This window comes from Centruroides vittatus, unplaced genomic scaffold (assembly GCF_030686945.1).
Source record: "Centruroides vittatus isolate TY-2023 unplaced genomic scaffold, ASM3068694v2 contig_1787, whole genome shotgun sequence".
NCBI lineage: Eukaryota > Metazoa > Arthropoda > Arachnida > Scorpiones > Buthidae > Centruroides > Centruroides vittatus.
Window position 1 is genome coordinate 519,828 of NW_027121094.1, and position 22,176 is coordinate 542,003.

Consider the following 22,176-nt stretch of genomic DNA (forward strand, 5'->3'; position numbering starts at 1 on the left):
CTTTTACAAATTTAAAAACTTATAATTATTATTTTTTACAAAATTATATGACTATGAAATAGTTATAAATTTTATGTAAAAATAACAGAATATTAAATTTTTCATAAAATATTTTACATTTTTGCAGTTTGTCAGATAATTAAATGCTAAATATGTATTTTTAATGACATTAGTTTTAACAAGAAAAATTCTAATTTATAGCAAATAATAAATAATAAAGAATCTAATGCAATTTTGTTAAATAACTACTGATCTGAATACATTCAAAAAATGATGTTAGAAAATGAAAATTTAAATTAAATTCAGATAGACTTCAGTTATTGCACTTTTAGTTAAAATGTCTTCATTTTAATTTGATTCATTAATTAAGGATAATTTTTGTATTACAAGCCACAGTATAATACAATTGAAGGGCTCAGTGGAAAAGCAGCATATCCTGATTCAGATGAAAATGTGATTTTTGGTGAACAAAAGTGCATTCCACTCATCCCACTGCCATCTGTGGAATGATCCTGAAAGTATTAGTGAGTTAGAATATGTTAATTTAATGTTATGAGTGAGTTTGCCTTCGTCAAATTCTCCTTTTGCAACACTTCCCCAATCAAAACCAATATGGTGACACTCACAGAATGCAGATGGTGTAGTGTAAGATAAAAATATAAGTGTAAAGCCTTTGATTAAAAAAACAAAAGAATGTGTGATAAATAAATGTAAGATAGTCAGGAAGAGGGGAGAGGTATGTTTGAATGCATCAGTAAAAAAGTTGTGCAACTTCAGTATCACAGAGGTTGACAAACATACAGATCCTGATCCTGATTTCATCCTTTCAGAGAAGTACCTGAATAGACAAACTATTAAGTTGTCAAAATACAAAAGCTTAATGAAGCTTTTGCCTTTTGCTCCTCCTATCTATCACAATTTTTGCAGAAATCTTCACACTGTTTGACTCAAATGAACCAAATAATGAAGTTTAAACAGTGAATGAATGTTCATTATGAGCAATGATGATTTAAGGGACTATTTGTTAAATTATTTGCTTAATAATAAATTGACAATTAGGTAAATACATGCATTCCAAGTGTAGTTATTTCAAAGTAACTTTAATTTGAAGTTCCTGAAAATTAAGTTAAGTTGGGATATATCCCACTTTTCCACTAAGCCTCTCAATTCTGAAGGTCACCACTAGATGTTGTATGGAAAGTTCACTTAACAATACTAATGTAAAGGAAGATAGCTATAGTAGTAACTGAGAACTTGTATTCTACTTGTGTACCGAGATTTGCATACTAAATTATATTAATTTACATGATTAACTAACAATTTTCAAACTAATTGATGTAAATACTTACACTTGGATATAAACGTCTGGAAGGCTTTGGTGAGGCTGCTTGAGAACTATGAGTACTACTTCCTGAAAAAATACAAATCAAAATTTAGAACATTTATTATTGTAATGAATGCATTTTATATAAATTAAATTTATTGACCAAAAAATGTGGATATATTTTCAATTAATTTTGGTACATCTTCAAATACAATGGTATATTATGTTTTTTCATTGTTTAACTTTTATGTTGTATAAAATAATTTTGTAGAAAATTAATGTAATTGTAACTTATAGTGTTAATTTTGCCCCTGGAAGTCGGCTTCTTACAGAAACACAGCTTCCCTGTCATCAAATGTCACGGCACGTCACTGATAAAAATACATTAAAACAGTCAAATAAGATGTGCATATCCATATGTGTAGAAAGAGTAACATTTTTCTGATTGAATCTTTTCCAAAGATAAATTTAAAATGAGGTTTGGCTGTTCTCCTTGAGCATCCAAACCTGGACTCATAGCATTTAAAAAATAAGCCAAACTGTTTTAATTTATCAATATGATAATTACCACAATAGCTTATTGAAAATGATGATAAAATGCAAACCATTCTTTCTTTTATGAACACCTTTACCATTGATACATATTGCAATAATGTACTGCACCAAACTATAGCAAACACCATAAACACACTTTCATTTCAAATGATTTTCAACATTAGAGAATCATAGGCTAAAAATCAATCAAATGTTACAAACTAATTGCATGTTTATATTTGATATAATCATCAAAACAATAAATGGTAGTGCAACTAATTTTGATATATAGTAACATAAGATCTTATTTCAAATTGGATACAGGAGTATCATCAAGATTTAAATGCAATGGCTTTGTATTAAAATTTAAAATGTTACTGAAGTCTGTGATAATTTATAATCCAAACATTACAGACAAAACAGATTTGTAGCTGCTTGTACAAATATTAGTACTTTAATTATCAAATTTCCATAATGTTGATATTCTCAATGCAATACATCATAATATTCAAGGATTTATTTTGGGGTAAATATAGAGATGTTACAAAAATAAAATCCATACAGGGTTCCTACTCAAGTTTTTGTTTTGAATTCCCTGATTTTCCCTGACCAACTTTGTCTAAATTCCCTCACATTTCTTACGGTGTGGAATATCGACATAATAAAACAGCATTTTATTTACTGTGAACATCAAGTATATCTATCCCTCTTTTTGCATAGTTGTATTTTTCAAAGATGGCCATATTAAAAAAATACAGTATGCATACATCCTGTAGAAAAACGTATGATAGAATCCACAACTTCAATGTAATGAAAAAATAAGCAATTTACAAACAAAACATGAGCTTTTTATTTTATCATCATTTATCAATATTATTTGTATGTAAATCTAGTAAATATAAGATAGCATAAAATCAACAAACAGTATTCTTTGATAAACAAATAGTACTGTACTGTGCTTAAAATGAACTCTTGACTTAGAAACACATAATTTTAAAATCTTTCAACAAAAACAGTAACTTTTTTTAAACAGCAACGTAATTTTAACAAAAAGTTAAATTTAAAAATTTTTAAATAAAGCATTTTTTCCCTCATAAAAAAATCGATCATGTAAAAAAAAAATTAGTTTTCTTTTGTCAACCACATAATTTCAAAATTGCATAAAAATAGATTGTATATAAAGAGAAATAGGTGAAAGTTTATACTATAGCTTCTCTAACAAATCCACTAAATCTAGCAAAAAATTAGCTGAATTGGCAACTCATTAAAAGAAAAAAATGTTCCGTTGCATTGCTGCCATTTTGATTTTGGTTTTGGTGTAAAGGCCAGAGTTTTAATGATTATTTTTAATAATTTTTATTTATTATTTATTTAATTTTGCATTAAATTTCGTCTTTGCATAAAATTTTCTTAAGAATGCAGACAAAATTTATCTATTTTAACTCTTAATTACAAATCTTATAATTATTGCAAATCATATCACAAACCATCTTTCTCACTTTTATAGCAAATTTTAATAAACAAACTAATGTTTTCAGCAATCTTAAATAGCCTTCCTCAGGTTTAACATAATTTTAAACATCAATTAGAACATTTGAAACTTTGCGTTTCGCTTGTGTGACATATGACAACTCTTTCCCTTTCGGAAAATAAAGGGGATAAAGTTAATCCTCCCAACGTCAGAAAAGTCGAGGGACTAATAAGTATGTGGGAAACGTGGTACAGACGGACGAAGACACCTCTTTACCGTTTAACCTGTTTATTGTAAAAATATGCTTACAATATAGCTAAAGTTGTCTTCGTTTCTCGTCTTAAGTTCGTAGTAGTGGTAGTGGAATCCGGAGCAATGTTCAGTGAACGATCCGGAAAGGAAAGTTCATTTGATTTCTGTTCGATGTCTAGCAGTAACGTAAATCACTCGTGTTTTTCCCGAGTTAGAAAAGTCATCCTTTTGAAAGGCAACTGTTAATTTGTGGAAGGAAAAGGCAGCAGCGGCAATGAAATATCAGAGATAAAGTGGGGAGAAAAGGCAAATGACTGGAGGTGATTGGTGGTGATGGCTACTTAAGAGATGACTTGACCCCCCCGTGTCTTTGAGACACCAGCTTTTATCACCTTCCTGTCCCTCGATCGTTCCCTGGATTGGTTTCGGACCGTCACCCATGCTTTATGATGGGGATCTAATGAATTCTCTGATTTACTTACGTCAATCGAAGAATCAGAGTTCGCAGAAGTATTCATTGTCTTTTCAAACAATGGAAAATCTGACTCCAATCCAAATGATCGATTTTGAGAGCTGCACCATCTTGACTATTTCTCAAGTTTCTATAAAAATTTTTTGTTCATTCCTTTTTTTCATCTAATAATTTAATTATTTTACATTTTTCTATTTTAGTGAGTTGTGGGATAATTCTAGAACCTCAGACTTGTATTCCTATGACGTCATAGTATTACAAAAATTAGGATTCTTAAAACGTATAGAATTTAAATAAAATAAAATAAATACAGAAATAAACATCAAACGAAATTACAATTATATGTTAATAAAATATAGAAGTTCAGCGCATAGAATCGTAACTACAAATCTCTTTCTTTTGCAACATAACTATAAAAATTGTTTTGGTGTTGTTTCGCACAAAAGATAATCAAATTTATTTTAATTTTTTAGTAATTTAATTATTTTTTTAAAAATTTATCAGCTTTTTAAATTTATAATTAATTATAAGCAAGTTAACATTGGTTAAACTACCGAATTACCTAGTTGATTTTCAAAACGATAACTACAGTATATCTATTACAGGTATGATCCCTAAATTCGCCAAAATCAGTGGATATATGTTACCCAACATCATTTCTGTTAAACTAATTATTAAACTATGTATTGAAGTTGTGGAAATTAACAGAGAGGGGGAAAAATACGCTTGCAGTACAGTTCTTTCAAGGAAAATCGTAACAAATGTAAAAAACTACTAGTCGGCGCCAGCATTTTACTGTAAATGTCCGGTAGCTATTTATAATTTTTTATGTTGTATAGTAATGTTTTAAACGTAAAAAACAATTAAATTACAGATTTTTACTGATCTATTTAGCTATTTTGAAGTGAACAATCTAATAAATTATGATTTCAAGTTTTAAAAGTTTGTAAACTAATTTTTAATTAGTTATTTTTTATTCTAATTAACAAATTCATCTTTTTATAATTGCTGAATTATTAAAATTAAAAATTAAACACTATTACATAATAGTAGTTTATACTGTTATTAATCCACAACTGTAAAATTATATGGCTTCAGAATGGTGAAAAAAGCCATTTCAGATTCAAAACAGATTCTGGTATATTTTCTTATTAAAGATTGCAGCATTACTTCTTGCTGCCTGCAGATGGCTACACTTGGTCAGCCATATTCAGCAAATGAAATCAACGAGGCAGTTAAGGAGACAAATTCCCTGACTTTTTGACAGTTTTCGACAAATTCCCTGACTTTCCATGACTTTTTCTGAAATTAATTAAAATCCCTGATTTTCCAGGTGCGTAGGAACCCTGTTCATAACTATTTTCTCATGGTAATTAATCATAAGCTTCGTATACAAAAAGTTTTCCCGTTTAATAGAAAATTTTTAAAATTTTCATTATAAAAAATATATATACAGTCGACTCCACATAAGTCGCACCCAGATAACTCGATACCATTGGTTAAGTAGTCAGTTTCTGTGGTCCTGGCCGACTTACATAGGCATTAATGTTAAAATCTCCGGTTTACCTGACACCGTTTAACTCGTCACTACTGGATAAGTCGACATACTTTTGCTGTCCCACACTCTGATAAGTCGTCACCCCCTCCTGAAAAAATGAATTCACTCCGCACGTGCGGTGAGAACTCATTTTTTTCAGGAGGGGAAGTCGATTTATTTATTAATATATAATTAATATATGTAATAATATAATATTATTATTAATATATATATACATATTAATAAAAATGCTTTAACATTTTATGTATTTTTATGTATAAAATAATAACTGACAAACAAAAAGAAAATATACAATCTACATCAACGTCACACCAGAATCTAATTTTGCATTTTCTCATGCTAGAGGCATTAAGAATCCTTAGACATTACTTGCCAACTATTGACAATTGCGAAGATGATGTTTTAAAGGCGTTCATTATCATTGAAAAAGAAAGTTGAGACAGTTAAGTGCTCAAAACAAACAACAATAAACAAATTTTTCAGTTTTTCATCTAGAGTAATTGTAAATGGAGGACACAATGTATTGTAAGCCTATACTACTGTATAACGCACTACTGTATTTTCCTAATTGTAGTTTTGTAATTGTTTTCCCAACTTCACTTTAGTTTTCACATTAGATAACTCGACACATTTCCACTTCTCCTTGGGGTGTTGACTTACGCAGACTCGACTGTATATATAAAAACTTATTAGAAAGACTTCATTGATCTGATCATTGATTCATATCAATATTAACTGTTCTTTGGTTAGAAATAACACAATAGCTAGATATGTTCTCTTCTTGTTTAGTTGAATGGCAGTTATTTTCTTATAAATTATCTAATACTTCATTCTTGGGAGAATCATTTGTGATGAATGTTCTTAGATAACTAATATATAAAAAATGTTTTATTTACGTAATGTTTGTTAAACTATGATATTAGAATTATTTTTTCATTTTTAAGCAAAAAACTTAAAATAATATAAATTTTAAATATTTTTAGATATTTAATAATAATAATAAAATAAATATTTAAAATTTTAAATGACTCATTCAGTATTGCAATTTGAAGATTTGCAAAAGAAAATAGATTAACAATGAAAGTTAAATATTAAATTTAAATAAATAATATTTTATATTAATGAAATATATACTTTTAACTTAAAATAATAGCAAATTTAGACTTTTCTAACAATTTAAGATAAAATAAATTTTAAAAACTTCTACCTGGTGAACGTTTGGAAGGTGTAGGCGATTGAACATTTCCTGTACTAGTTTTACTTTTTTTTGTGATATTTTTATTGCTACCTGTTAAGTATTTCCATTCTAAAAAATAAAAACATATTAAAATTACTTTTAAAATCATAAATTAATCAAATTAAAACATATAATTAATTAGAATCTATAAAGAGCATCATTATTACATATCTAAACCTTTATTACATAAGACAATAACAACAGTTTGTGTTTATGAAAAAAAAATAATATAAAGAGTCTACAGATTTAAACGGAATTTATAAAGTGCTAATGCCAAACCAGTCTGCTGAATTATCAAGCTACTTCTAAATTAAAAATTAACTTCTTGCAATTATTAAAATTTATACTAGATGGCAACATCTCTAATTAAATGAAAATTAGCAACTAATCATTACTGTAGCCCAAAAATAACTAAATAACTTGACAGATTGTTTGGCATTAATTAATTAAATTGGGTCCTGAGTTGTTATTTTATAAAATGTTTACATTACTTCTTTAAATTAAGTTTTATTTTATAAATATCTTAAAATTTTAATAATGGTCTGAGATATTCAGCTTTACGAAAAATTTGTTTAGTTTAAAATATTAAAATAGAAGATGCTTTATGAATTACACATTCAATAAGTCACAGAATTTTGTATATAACTATGAATAAATTATTTTTTCCAGTTTAACATCAGAAAGCAATATTTTTGGAATAATAATTAATTATTTTGGACATATTACATAAGATTGATCTCAAAAAAAAAAAAAAAAAATGAAGGTACTATTCCACTTTAAAAATACAATAGAATCTGCTTATTTTAACCATTGACATTGTGTTATCTGCCATATCAAAATTAGAAAGTCCCAAAATATTAGTTAAAATATACTTATATAACTTTTTATTGTAATTACGAGTAGTTGTCATAATAATCGTCATTAAATACAGTTAAACCTGTCTATCTAGAATCTATTTACCTTGAAATTTATTTTTTCTTATGCATTTTTGGCCTAAATTCAATATATTTTCCATATTTATCTCAAATAATTTTCTCTCCAAACCTCCATATCTTGAATTATGGACTGAAGGGTCAATCACAAATTCAAAGCTCAGTGACTACATTTTGATAGCAAAAATTGTAGTTGAGAAACATCTCTTGCAGTACAGTACATAGTTGTAATTAAAACTGCTTTTCTCTGATTGGCTACAAGTTTGACTTGCACCTTATTGGTTATTATTCCAGGTGATGTGTTGTAACGGATTTTAATGAACTTTCCTTGACCAATGGTTTTTTGATATTATTTAAGTTTGTGATTGTGACATTAAGAGAAACAAATGACTTCTGTGTAAAGAAAGTTAAATGTCCTTAAAATTAAAGAAAAAATTAAAATTTAAAAAAATTTTTGGACAGAAATCCTCAAACAAGAAAGAATGAAGCTGTGACCAAGTTTGGTATTCTATTGAGTACTTTTTCAATGATAATAAAAAACAGAGATTCGATACAGAGAAATTCCGAAAACAACAACAATAAAGTTAAAAAAAAAATTGAAAATGTTCTTTTCCAGAAATAGATGAATGTATAAGAAAATAATTTGTGCATTGTTGTGACTAAGGAGTTCCTCTTAGTGAAATGATGTTAAAAAGGAAAGTTAAGAATTTTGCCAAAAGACTTGGCCATAGCAAATTTAAAGCCAGCAATAGGTGGCTTGAAAGCTTTAAAAGTCAACACAACATAGTTTTCAGGAAAGAGCAACAAAAGCGCATTTGTGCTTCAAAGTGTCTGTGAAGAGTGGATCAAGGAGCTCTCTTCTCTTTGTTCAAGGCTCTAAGGTAGTGGATGTCTTCAACACAGATAAACAGGCCTTTATTTCCACTGTTTACCGATAGAACAGCTATATTCAAGACATAAGAGTGCTGAGATGGGAAACAGAATAAAGTACATGTGACTGTACTCTTAGTAGTTAATCAAACTGCAAGTGAAAAACTTCCACCACTAGTTGGTTTGGTTTTTTTGCAAAGCCCAGATGTTTCTCAAAAGTGAAATTATTTCCTATAAGATACAAAGCTTGGATGACAAGTGAAATCTTCAGTGAATGGTTGAAATAAATTGACAAATCTGTGGGTTTGAAAAAAAAAAATTCTTTGATAAAAAAATTGCCAGGATGGAAAATTTTTTTAAATTTACAAAATTTAAGAAAATTCTTAAAAAAAATTATACAAAAATGTCTCTTCTCACTTGTCCTTTCATACGAACATGAGGAAAATAACAGCTACTATTTAAGGCTACTCATCTGTCTCAATATATAAAAACATTAAAAGATCCTCTGGTGATGGCACAAGTGAGAAGATGCATTTTTGTATTTTCATTTTTCAGAATTTTTTCAATTTTGTAAATTTAAGAAAAATTCTTCTTTTAATTGATAACCGCAATGCTCATTCCAACCTCCCTACTCTAAAAAACACTAATATTTTTGCCTTCAAATACCACATCTAAGCTGTAACCCCTCAATCAAGAGATCATTTGAAATTTTAAAGTGAAATACAGAAAAGAACTGGTTTGAAAACTTCTATATGTCATCATGATGGCAATCTCTTCACACTATCAATGTTTTGGATGCTATGAGGATGACAGACTATGCTTAGAGGAATGTTACAGAAAAGGCAATCAAGAACAGTTTTCTAAAAGCAGTATTTAAACAAAGAAACAACAAGAGGAACAACAACAAAACACCATTAACGTGGTGAAAGACAAAAACCAATGGAGTAACTTCAGAAGAATGGATAATCGTCAAGAACAGACTTAATTTAGACATTTCATTTAGATAGATTCACTTAAAATTATTACCACAAAAGAAGCAGAAAATGCCTTTGAAATGTTGAGAACTTTCCTTGAATGCCAGGAAAATATTAGTCATGATGCATTCACAGCTATTGCTTATCTTCAAAAAATTGTCCAGTCAAAAGAAGTCAGGCATCAGAAATTATTGATCAACTACTTCGGCTAATGGATGTCTAAAATGTTTTACTTTTATCTAATACAGGTATGTACTGTACATAGTATTGTATTAATAAAATACTGTACTGTACCTTGAATCAGACCTATTACTGTTTACTGCATTTGCACCTCTATATCTCAAATTTTTTCTCGTTCCTGTGAGATTTGAGATAAATAGGTTGAACTGTACATGCAATCTTAAGCTGTCGATATTTGCCTTAACATTTGGCCAATAATATGCAATCATTATTAGTTGTGTGCATTAAAAATAGTAAGTGTTAATGGTTTAATTGTTATTCATTTACAGTACAATAGTTTAAATTGCATGCATTTTTTACTTCAAACTGTATTCTGTTGTTAAAGAAAATACAGCAAAAGAACAGGAGGCAAAAAACACTAGATGAATTATTTTAATTAATATTATAATTAGTATATCTTCAACTTTATTTAACTTCATTCAAAATTTTATAATGTTACATCAATTTATTGAAACAGTATCTTATCTATAACAATATTTATATTTCTTTATCCAATAAAATTCCAAAAAAATTTATAATTACCTTCTGCATCAAGTTCAAAATCTTCATGAGAAAATTTTTCTGTACCATATGCAATAAATATTTCCTCATCTCCAAAAAATTCAGCTAAACACGTAACCTTCAGTTTAAAAATTTATTATTATTAGATAAATAAATAATGTAAAAATTTGTAAAATATTTTCTAAACAAAGCTATAAATAGTTTTAAAAATTTACCAGTTTTGCCACTTAAATCATTGCTACAATAAACAAAAAATAAATAAATATATCAAGAAATTTTCATGTAGATTACAAACTCACTTCCATTAATGATACAGTTTTTAATAAATTAAATGTGTTTTATACTTTTTACTTATTTATTAAATATTTAGATTTATGATTTTAATATTTAAATTTCTAATAATTCCCAATTACTTATAAGATAAAATTCATGTAGTCTCATATAATTTTCATATGAAATGGAAGGAAGTATTTTATGAATTGATATAATTTATGAACTGTAAGATCATATGTACCTAAAGTTAATTCATGTATGTTCATATTCATAACTGTCTTCAATAGGAATTTTATAGATAATTTATATTCTTCTGATTTTGTTTTACAGATCAATAAATACATATAAACAAATAATAAATGATTTCTCCATATAATCAAAAGAAAATAAACAAGTCGTTAATTCATATTTTAATACATTATATTCTGTCAAAACCAAATGAATCTTTAATTTTATTAACTAACTGATTTATTGATTATATGAAATATATATTAATGTAATATTATGGCTTATTTTATTATATAAAATTACAATTTATAATTAATAGTGTATAATACTAGTCATTAATTAACTAATTTATATTCAAAATCTGAATATTTCAATAGATATTAATTAGCTTAAATTTTACATTATTGTTAGGTAATAAGAATACACACTTCCAGACATTCAATAAAATTTCTGTTTAATATCAGTGTGTAATTAATATGTTTGAATTAATAAGAATGAAATTATTAATAAAAGATAAAAATAAATAATTAATTAATATAAATTCAATGGTTAATTTGATAAAACAAGTACAGGTATACCTTGCCTTACGTCAGTAATTGGTTCCAGGAGAGGCGACGTAAGTCAAATTTACTTGTGTAGTTACGACGTAAGTCGAAACTACAGTGGAAAACGCCAATAATGAGCACTTAAAGACCACTAAATAAGACGACAACACAGAAACACAGATCTTTTCTTGTTTCGTTCTCTAGGATTTATGATGATTATATTAACATTTACTGTAAATGTACATATTTTAATATGATTTTATGTGCTTTTAATGCTTTTCTAGTGATATTACGACTTCAATATTTGTGGCGAACGGATGTAAAGTCGAATAAAATGACTTAAACTTGATTTTTATTTTTTCGTATACTTTTTTGACAAACGAAGTATAATCGAGAACAACGTAACTCGAAGTATACCTGTATCATCTTCATCATCAAATACTTAAAATTTGGACTGATGTAAAGAATTACTTTAATCTAAAATTTAAATATATATAAAAAACTAATTACACATACAATTTAAAATTACTTGAGTTTAAAGCACTACATTAACAATATAAAAAAGAATTAATAATTTTAAATTATAGACTTAAATAATTCTTTACACTAATCATAATTTCAAATAGGGTACATTGTGGCTTGATCAGGCCTTGCGTTCTTAACTTCCCTCCCTTTCTTTCAAAACGGTACTTCCAGGCTTTTGTCCATATGGCCTCACCCTTATTGATTGGTCTAATGTGTTCTTTAAAACAAAATGGGTAGAACTGAATTGGTCAGAAAAACTAAGAAGAAAGGGAATATAGGGACACAGAAGGATAAGACGGACATCTTTATCTTTTGAGATTGAGTTTTGGAGGAGTAACGTGTGTGTTGGTAAGAACAAAACGGAATTTCTTATCATCACCAAACAAAGACAATCATAGGTTAATTTACCAACCATCTTCCCTTTTTCTAAATTCTTCCATCTTAATTTTTATTTCTTTCAAAGAAGAAGACCCCCATCATCTTGATCAAGAGCCCTATTATTGTAAAAACTAGTTAAGTTAGAATTAAATTAGGTTAAATTTCCTTTGTTTATTGTCACATGGGACATTGTTGGTCATATTGTAAAATTTTGTCCCAAATTACTGTATACCTATTAGTGTAAATTTGATAATTTTTTGTCAGTAAAATTTCATTTAAAGCAAACATTAAATTTCTTAAATTCTATCTACACCAAGCGATTCTCCCGAGTCATTTTCTTTCCTCGGTAACATCATGTTACTTTTACACATCGTATATTCTAGAATGTAATTGCTTTAGAATTTTGTTTAAATCTGAAGATTATTCTACAGATCAGCTGAAAACTTTTGTTTCTTATTAATTTATTTGAGAATATTAAAGATGGTTTATTATATTTTGAAACGTAAGCTGATTTATCTGATTTATTTTCATTATTTATGACTTTAAAATTAAAAATTATAGCCTCAAGTTTATAAGTTAACTAAAAATTATATGAGGTTAAATAATGTTTTGTTTTACAATACAATAAAGTCATTTCAAGCTGTTGAAAAATCAAAATATTAAAGCTTTTTAAAATTTTAACAAACCTGTTTTCCACTAAGAGTGAAAACTTTTCTGACTGCTCCAGTATCTAGTTTGATAGCTGTTGTAAGATCAACAAGAACTTGTTCAAATGAATGTGCTGTTTTTTTATTTAATAGCATTCTTACAGTTTTACGAGGTTTTACGCCATTTCTGATAACTGTAATTAATTTTGGATGGATAAAACTACGCAAATCTTTTGTTCCACTTTCCGAATAAGAAACTGATGGTTCACTTTTCTGAATTACAATATTTTCAATTGGCTTTCGTATACTATTTGATTGAGGTGGTTTCTCAATTTTTTCTTTCTTGCCATAATTAAGTTTTACAATGTTATCGGTAGAAGAACATATATAACTTTCCCACTCATGTAACTGATCTAATGATGAAATCTTTTCTTTTCCGTCAATTGTAAGAATATAACGTACACCTTTAGGAAGACTAACATGATTTCCTAATAACCTTGTAAGATCTTCTAAAAGTGCATCAAAAGATCTAATTTTTTCCAAAGATAAAACGTATAATAAACCTTTATGAAAACGATCACCATTTCGATAAAAATTGATTTTCTTTGCTTTTTTCTCTTGAGTTAATTTCCTTAAACTTGTCCTTATTTGAGATCCTTGAGCACTAAGTGTTGGACTATGATGTTCACCACGCGATGCTGGTCTAGAAGTTGTAACTGATTGCTGATCATCATCATCCAACTTTGAAGAGTCTAAATTTTGATCTTGGTTCTGTTGATTTTCAGACATTTTTAACATTCAGCTATAAAAATAAAAAATTATGTTTTATAAAAACTATTAAATATTTTTTTAAATATTTGTAAATTCATACATGATGAATTTCAAGAATGATGTAGTTATGACATAATTATAATACACTGAAATAATAATAAATACTTACAACATTAAAGAAATTCTTAAACATGAATTCTTAGTTTAAATTAAAATCAAAATAAAGTAATCAATAATGGTTTTAGGAACAGAAATGAAATCAAGAATCACATTATTCTGTTATTTTTATAATGAATAATCAAGTAATGAACCTGAATAAACATAAATAAATCTCAATTTTTTTCAATCAATCACTAATCAAAATTACAAACAACATTCACAATCTCAAACTTACTTTCTCTCAAAATTCTCTCATATTACCAATAAATATCTGATGGAATAAACAAAATTATGCAGAATGTTTATCAAAAGCTAAAAGTATTTGAATTTTATTTCTTTTTATGAGAGAAAAAGCATTATTAAAAATTATTTTTTTCAGAAAACATAAAGAAAAAATTTTAAAAAAAACTAAGAAAATTTTAGCATTATTAATGAAGGCTTCGTTAAGAATACATTAAATTGAGACTTGGTATTTTTTATAGTAAGAATAATGTAAAGTTAATTTTATAGTGTAAACAACAATGGAATAGTATTATTCTAAAATTAGCTTTTTTTGAATGACATGACTTCCAAACAGAATTCATCTTAGAAAATTTGAAATTTCTTATTGTGACATTACAGTGTCAGATTGCAATTTTTAATCAGTTTTGATTAAAATAGACTAATATATCATCTCGATTTTCATCTATCTAACTCTGTTCTTGAGATTAACAAACGATGGACAATAGTGGGAAGGTATAGGTCCACAATTTGAAAATTACAGCCCAATGAGCAGAAGAGCAATTTTGAAAAAATATGGCAATAAAAGGTATACAATATAACAATCAACAATATGAAACATTGGATGCTTATATAGGTGCAAGGTGGATGGAGTTATGTAAAACTTTTTTTTTTGTTTCTAGCAATTTTCTGCAGGATTTATGCTGCTGTGGGTTATACAAACAAAAATTCAATACACAGAATAATTATTATAATGAATGTTTTAAATTAACAATAAGGTAATATTTTAATATATTAATTCTACAATTGAGAAATTTTTATTTGCTTACAGATCACAAGTATACCAATAAATTTTTTAAATCACCTTTTTATTTATAATGAATGAATTAATTAATTAATCACATTTTAAAATGGATATATAAGGATTTTTACATTTGCATTTTAAATAATTTTTATGGGTAGAAATGTGTGTTTCCTAATAAGATTTGGTTAATAACAAGTAAGAAATTATTTCCCTGGAAAATACATATTGTAAAAATGAGTATAAAATATATAATATCATCATCATTTAGAAAAGATTTATTATATTATTAAAAAATTTTAAATGTCTTTAAAAGTAAATATATGAAATAATTTGATAGACTTGATGCAGGATAAATTTTTTTTTCATTTTTTTCAGATAATTTTTGTTGTTCACAACCACATTCTTCAAATTGTAGTAGAGTTTTTGTCCAAAGGACTACTTGTTATTTCTGAAGAATCCCTGTTGATTGCAAGGAAACTTCTGCAAATTATAGTCTATTTTATAGACTATAAATTATAAAAATAAAATATCATCAAAAATTAAATAGATTTTTTCCAAGAAGAAACATTATATATATAATTTTCTTTTTTTCATAGAATTTACTAAAACAAAAGAAAGTAAACAATTTATTGAGCACTAAGCAATATTTATATTTAGTAATTTATTTCCAAGTTCTTGACCCGGATGGGGGACACCCTATCCTTCCCTGCCTTACTATACTATCCGCCACGACAGTACAGAACTGCGGCTCCCATGCATTTTGCAAAACCTACATTTCGGCTCCCACTGAACTCTTGCTTGCCCACTCTGACATATAATATTTTTTCAAAAACATTCTCAATAAAAGTTTATTTTTTAATAGAAAATCCAAAAATACAAGAAAACTGAATGTTTCCATTTGAAATTTGAAGTTACCCCACCTCACCCAGAAGAGAGAAATGGGCAAAGACTTTTATGGCATTAAAAAGGCTGACTAAGAAATATTAAAAATTTATTCTTATCAATTTTTTAGAAGCAAATTTTCTGAGTTATTACTAATAATACCCTGTATATGTATGATAATGAAAAAAATATAGGTTTGAAAGTTGATTGATAAATAAGATCACTTACCACAGAGTACCACAAAATGCAGTATAGAAACAAACAATCATCACCATTTAGTAATGACAAGTGTCTAGTCTGTATGTTCAGTTTCAGTTCATTGTTCGATATCATTGCATAACAGTTAAATTTAAAATAAATACATCTTCATTCTACAAAAAACAGTGATCAGTGAAGCATTGTGCAAAATTTATGCTTAAAATAACTGTTTTTTTCTTGTACCATGATAATGCAAGAGCGCACTGCAGTAAGGAAACAGTGAAGATGTTTAAGAACCTGAACTCGCAGATTCTGTGCTCTTCTTATAGCAAGATGTGCATTACCCTATTTCTGGTTGTTCCCAAAATTAAAGATGTTGAAAGATCAACAATTTGCAAGTTGCTGTATAGGAGAGAATCAAAGATGGTCACATTATTCTACCTCTTCCCAAATGAATTTTACAAAAATGGAGATCTTATTTATCAATCAATCCTCATAATAATTATACAATCTACTTATATATTTTTTATAATAGATATGCATGTATATAAATATATGAATATAATAAGTCACAGAACTGAAAAAATAATTCATATCTTTCCTTAATAGTAAAGTTTTAAAGTGAGAATATACTTTCTTCTAAAACTTATTTTCAAAGCTGTGTAGAAAGTATATAATTGTAACGATAAATCAAATGGCAATAAGAGGTGAGTACAAATAAAAATGTTAATGATTATTAAATATACATAAAAAAATTTTAATTTAAATTATATTCTATAAATTTCTTCAAATAAACAATCATCATTAAAATTCATTCAACAAAAAATAGTCACAAAATAAGTTTCACAAAACCTTTCACTCTTTTTCTAGCAGTTTCTTAATCCATAAGAGAACAAACTTTTTGGCCATTTAGAATGGCCAAAAACATTCTGTGAAACTTATTTAAAGAAGCTCTAGCTTTCCGCGTGTGGAATAGTCACAAAAGCATCACGTGTTGACTCTTTCTACTAAGAGAAAGAAAAAATGTTATATTAAAATATTTTTGTGTGAATTATATGCATGAAAGTACAAGAAGGAAAATAATTTTCCTTTTGAAATTTAAAAGATTAAATAAAAAGAACTCTATACAGCTGACCCTTGATAATACGACAGGTATGAGACCAAAGTGGTGTCGGATTACCGGAAGTGATTACATATTTGGCATTGTTTTGCTAGCAGTAGCCTACAATATTCCTACATTTTATGAGTAAAAAGCTGCCTAGGTTAATATGGAAATGAAACACCCATTTCGGTTAACTAAAACATGTTTATTAAAAGAAATATGGAAGCCAATAAATGTACATACAGTATGTATAGGCATAAATAATACAGTACGTACAGTAATTTATAAACATTATAACTAAATGCCACAACGTAGGTAGATTAATTATGTACATATGTAAATACGTGCATACTGTGCTCACACTTTGAAGACGGGGACTACGGTGACCTTGACAAGAAGTGCGTCATTTTACAAAAGCGTCAGATTATCAAGGGTCAGCTGTACTTTATTAACATAAAAAATTAATCATTTAATAATAACAGATATAAATTTTATTAAATTATATAAAATGCCAGTTTAATGAGTATGTTAATTTATAAATTTTTAAAAATATATATTTGCAAAAAAGAAAAATATTATATGATATAAATTAAAATTTTTTTTGATAATTTTAGTTATGAAAAATTTATATGTTGATTGACAATATAAATAAAATAAATATAAGAAATATTTTAAAATAAAAATAAATAAGAAATTACTTAAAATTTTTAAAAAAGTTATAATTAGAATAAATACATTATATCTATCTTGGAGGAATTTTGATAAGTTGATTGAACTTTATGATCCTAAAAATAAACTCTCTGCATTCTCGGTTAACAGAAATTTAAAAAAATACATATTGTTTTGTCTTTGGAATTATTCAAATCAAATTAGAAATATTAAATATTTTAAAATTTTAATTTGATAACAATTTGATGACTTAAATATTTGCCAAAATAAAAAAAAATTATAAATATATATAAGTTTGCTAATACATAATTTATTGATAAATTCTTCCTAAGGAAAAACAAATAAGGAAGCATGTAAATTATTTATTATATTATATTGATTTCCTATTAAACATTAATATAATGTTAATACTAAATAAATAATATGTAAACTATACTATTTAGAGTCTAGTTTAAAAATATTTCGTAAAGTAAAATATTATGGTTCATATTTTATTACTTTTGGAACAAATTTAGATTAATATCACCCTACAGTTACTCCTATTTGTCAAAAAACCATTCATATTATTTTATATGTTTAAGTCACTTTAATTATTATTTTTTTGACTTTAATTATAATTAAATGTTGATGTAATTCATTGCAAACATGGCTCTGTATAACAGATTAGATATATTCAAAATTATCAATATAGTTTAATTAACATAACTTTTTCCAGATTTGTCAAATATTACAAACTTGACCCATGATATTTGTACAGGTATTCTAAATATAAAATTCAATGAAATAAAAGATGTATTTTTATTTTAGTTAATAAAATTTTATGCTTTAGAACGTATATAAAATATCTATATTTAATAAACCCAAAAACTAATATGTGAAATTGTTTGTTATTTCTATGATTGGAAAAACTACATTTATATAACAGTAAAACTAATAAATTTTTGTATACGATAGCTATCGTATACAACACTGTGTAAGGTTTTAGTCTGTGTCTCTGTGTTACACACTACAGTGTTATTAGAAGAAGTCGCTTATTGTAATAAATTTTTAATACATTCAGCTAAAAGGATACAAATGACAATTTCTGAGATCATCATCATAAAACGTTTTATTTCAGTTAAAAAAAGCAATAAATCAATTTTAATTAGTGACAATAAATAATGATTAGATAAATACCGGCATACGTAAAAACTGAAACATTATAAAAATGAAACTTTCGAGATTAATAAAATTTAGAATAAATCAATTTAAGATCCTGTGTAGTATTTTACAATTTTTTTTTTCTCTTTACAAATTTCCTCTCTCATCATATTTAAAGTAAATTATTATAGTTATAAACTTTTAGTTATAAAATTAAAAATTTAATTTTGTTTCTTGACATTCAAATTATAATTTTAAGGGTTTTACTTTTTATAATCTGGAATTTGCTCTCGAAATCATTTTGTTGTAAATAAAATTTTTATGAAAGGCAAAATAAAATTTTTATTGACAATGTTTTAAAAATTAGAAAATTCCCTTCTTCAATATATACAATTTTCTATTTAAATATTACCATCATATTTTTAATTAATTTATGAAACTTACGAAAATTAAAAAGCGATGACATAATAGATGAATAAAATTTCATTTCAAACATTCATATAAAATCTTAGAGTAAACAAAATGGTGAGTCTATTCTGAATTTTCAATATTTAATAAGAAATAAAATTTTTTTAAATACTTTTTGAAGGATAATTTCCTAGTTATAATATTAACGAATATTTTTAAAGAATTGCAAAGTCAATTGATTTAAACGTCTCTCTAAAAAAATATTAAAATGAAATGAATCTAAAGAAAACTAAAATGAAAATAAATCTAGTATAAGAAAAAAAATAGTTATTTAATATTCAGAATTAAATTAAACTTTTTTTCTATCTCTGATAAACACGTAAAGTTAGTTTATATTTTATATGAGATATAGCAGTGCTGAAGGAGGATATCAAATTAACTGAAAAAGTAACCAAGTATCAAAGTTTGTTGACCTCATTTGATAGTTTTTTCATATTCTGTTAGTATGATGAAGTAACTGATATTGATGAAATATGTATTTCTACAAGTAAATGGATGGAATTTCCATTCATGTGTAAGGATTATTTAATTAAAAATTTATTGAGAGAATTTTTTTTAATTTAACAACATTTTTGTAGAATTAATAACTTGTTTGAATAATATCCTTAATGGATCATGAGAAATCAGTTATCAACACCTAATAATGAAAGAAGGAAACAAACATGTTAATTATTTGTGATACTATATAAATTATAAATCAATTTGTATTATAAATGAATAACTATCAGCAATACAAAAAACTGTAATAAGATTTAACTTAAATGAATAAATTAAAAAATAATTATAATATTCGTTTCAAAAATCAAAAATTAATTATGATTGTAAGAATTGTATTGTGTTACATCATATACAAATTATAATACCCATAATTAATTAATTAATGCTTAAAAAAACAATATAATACCCATAATTTTGATTATCTATTTTATTTTTTTAAATGTGCAAATATGCAGAATTTAATAAAAAATAAATAAAAATAAACAAAAAATATTATGAATTTTACAAAGTAGATAAAAAATATTTATACATATTCAAATTATAAAAATATTCATTATAAAAATCAACAAATGATCTTGAATCACATTTTAAATTTGAAAAAATTTCCGAAAATTTTTAATAAAATGAAAAAAACTTAAGAATTTATAGACAAAATTTATTTATTTGTAAAACAAAATAATTTTCAATAATTTAATCATGTATAGATTTTAATTCTATACATAAATTATCAATGAATTTTATAATTTCGAATATGTATACATATTTTTTAAAATTACATTTCGTCGACGTATTAGATAAACCTGTACACTTTGCACCTCGATTTCCCAAAATGTAACGTATATAATAAATTCTGTAAATTTTATCTGGAAGTCAATTTGCAAAAATAAATAAATAAATAAATAAATAAATTTACAGCATTTACTATCTACAGATGCATTAGACCATATAATAGATAAGATGCACAATCAGTAGTATTTACAATACTACTATAGAAGACTTGATATATGCAAAACAATTAGCATTGTGTTTTATTAAAATAAATGCAACCACCCATTTTTTAATTCATAAATTTAGTTTTAAAAAAATTGATTTTTTTAAAATATTGCATTAAAGCATTGGTAAATATATAACATGTGTATATATTGTTTATATTATAATTAAATATGTATGTCAATAGGTTCTTTCATAGACACTTTGTAGTATGCATAACAAGTGAATGGAGTTGCTCCAGTGATTAAAGATTTAATTATAAACCAAAACACTACATTCAATTGTTAACATATATAATTAATGCATACTAATTACAAAGAAAAAATATATATTAAAATATAAAAAATACACGTGTAAAAGCTTGTATATTACACATTTGCAATAATATAATTGGAACAGTTTTAAATAAACAACAAACCTTAATTTCCTCTGCTCATGCCCAACCGGCGAACCGTCCGCCATATTGTATGAAAATACCCACAATTACTGTGTCTTCTGCACCGCAACGATCGTCATTTTATTTTTATTTTTTATTTTCTTTCAGTTAATTAAATGTGAATTAACACATTTCATGTAAAATAATGAAAAAATACGTTACTAACGAAATTTAATTTGTATTATTTATAATTAAAAATTATTATTATTATTAATATTATTATTATTATTGTTATTATTTTCTTAATTGGAGTGTGTGAAAAAATTCCGAAACGGCTTAATGACGAACGAAATTTAATTAATGCGAATATAATTATTCTTTTTCTTGAGATTATTCGTAAAATATAACAGAATTCTTTCTCATTGTTTACATAGTGAAATCATTCAACAAATAATTAACTTCCTGGAAATTTTTCTATTAATATCTTTTTAAATATTTCTCATAAAACATTAGTGTTTTATTTTTCTATTGTTAAATTTCTACTCGGAATTTTTGTTAAACTGGAAGCAATTCAATGGTTTTCAACGTAATAATAAAATAAAATGATTACTCACAACGTTTAGCATTGATAATTCAAAATATTTTAGAAATTATTTTGTTTTCTATTGAAATTTTCACTAGAAAAAAATTAAATTTTTAATGTAAACTTTATTTGTTCTTTGAATTCAACGGATATTTCAATAAATTTAAAATAAACTATTTTAATTGTAAGTCATCTTGAATATAAAATGATCAAATACTTAAAAAATGGAAATAATTTATCCAAGTTTTCCAAAGGAAAACAAAAAAGAAAAACACGGAAAAGGTATTAATTTATCCAAAGAAATAGAATAAATAATTTAATAAATCAATTCAGCGAGATTTTACATTAATCTAGC

At 25.8% G+C, this 22,176-nt stretch overlaps 1 protein-coding gene across 3 annotated transcripts in view; it reads right to left on the minus strand.

Annotated features, from left to right (window-relative positions):
- LOC136969439 (serine/threonine-protein kinase DCLK1-like) overlaps window positions 1-21,374 on the minus strand; it is a 65,129-nt gene extending 43,755 nt beyond the window's left edge. For all 3 annotated transcript variants that reach the window (XR_010879824.1, XM_067263596.1, XM_067263595.1), the window contains exons 1-5: window positions 21,281-21,374; window positions 13,001-13,763; window positions 10,387-10,483; window positions 6,819-6,917; window positions 1,350-1,411 (exon numbers count right to left, since the gene is read on the minus strand). Coding sequence is in view for 2 of the 3 variants with exons in the window: in XM_067263596.1 (XP_067119697.1) it covers window positions 1,350-1,411; window positions 6,819-6,917; window positions 10,387-10,483; window positions 13,001-13,759 (1,017 nt within the window). In the remaining variant the exon portion in view is untranslated. The remainder of the gene's footprint in view (window positions 1-1,349; window positions 1,412-6,818; window positions 6,918-10,386; window positions 10,484-13,000; window positions 13,764-21,280) is intronic.
- Between the last annotated feature and the right edge of the window lie 802 nt (window positions 21,375-22,176).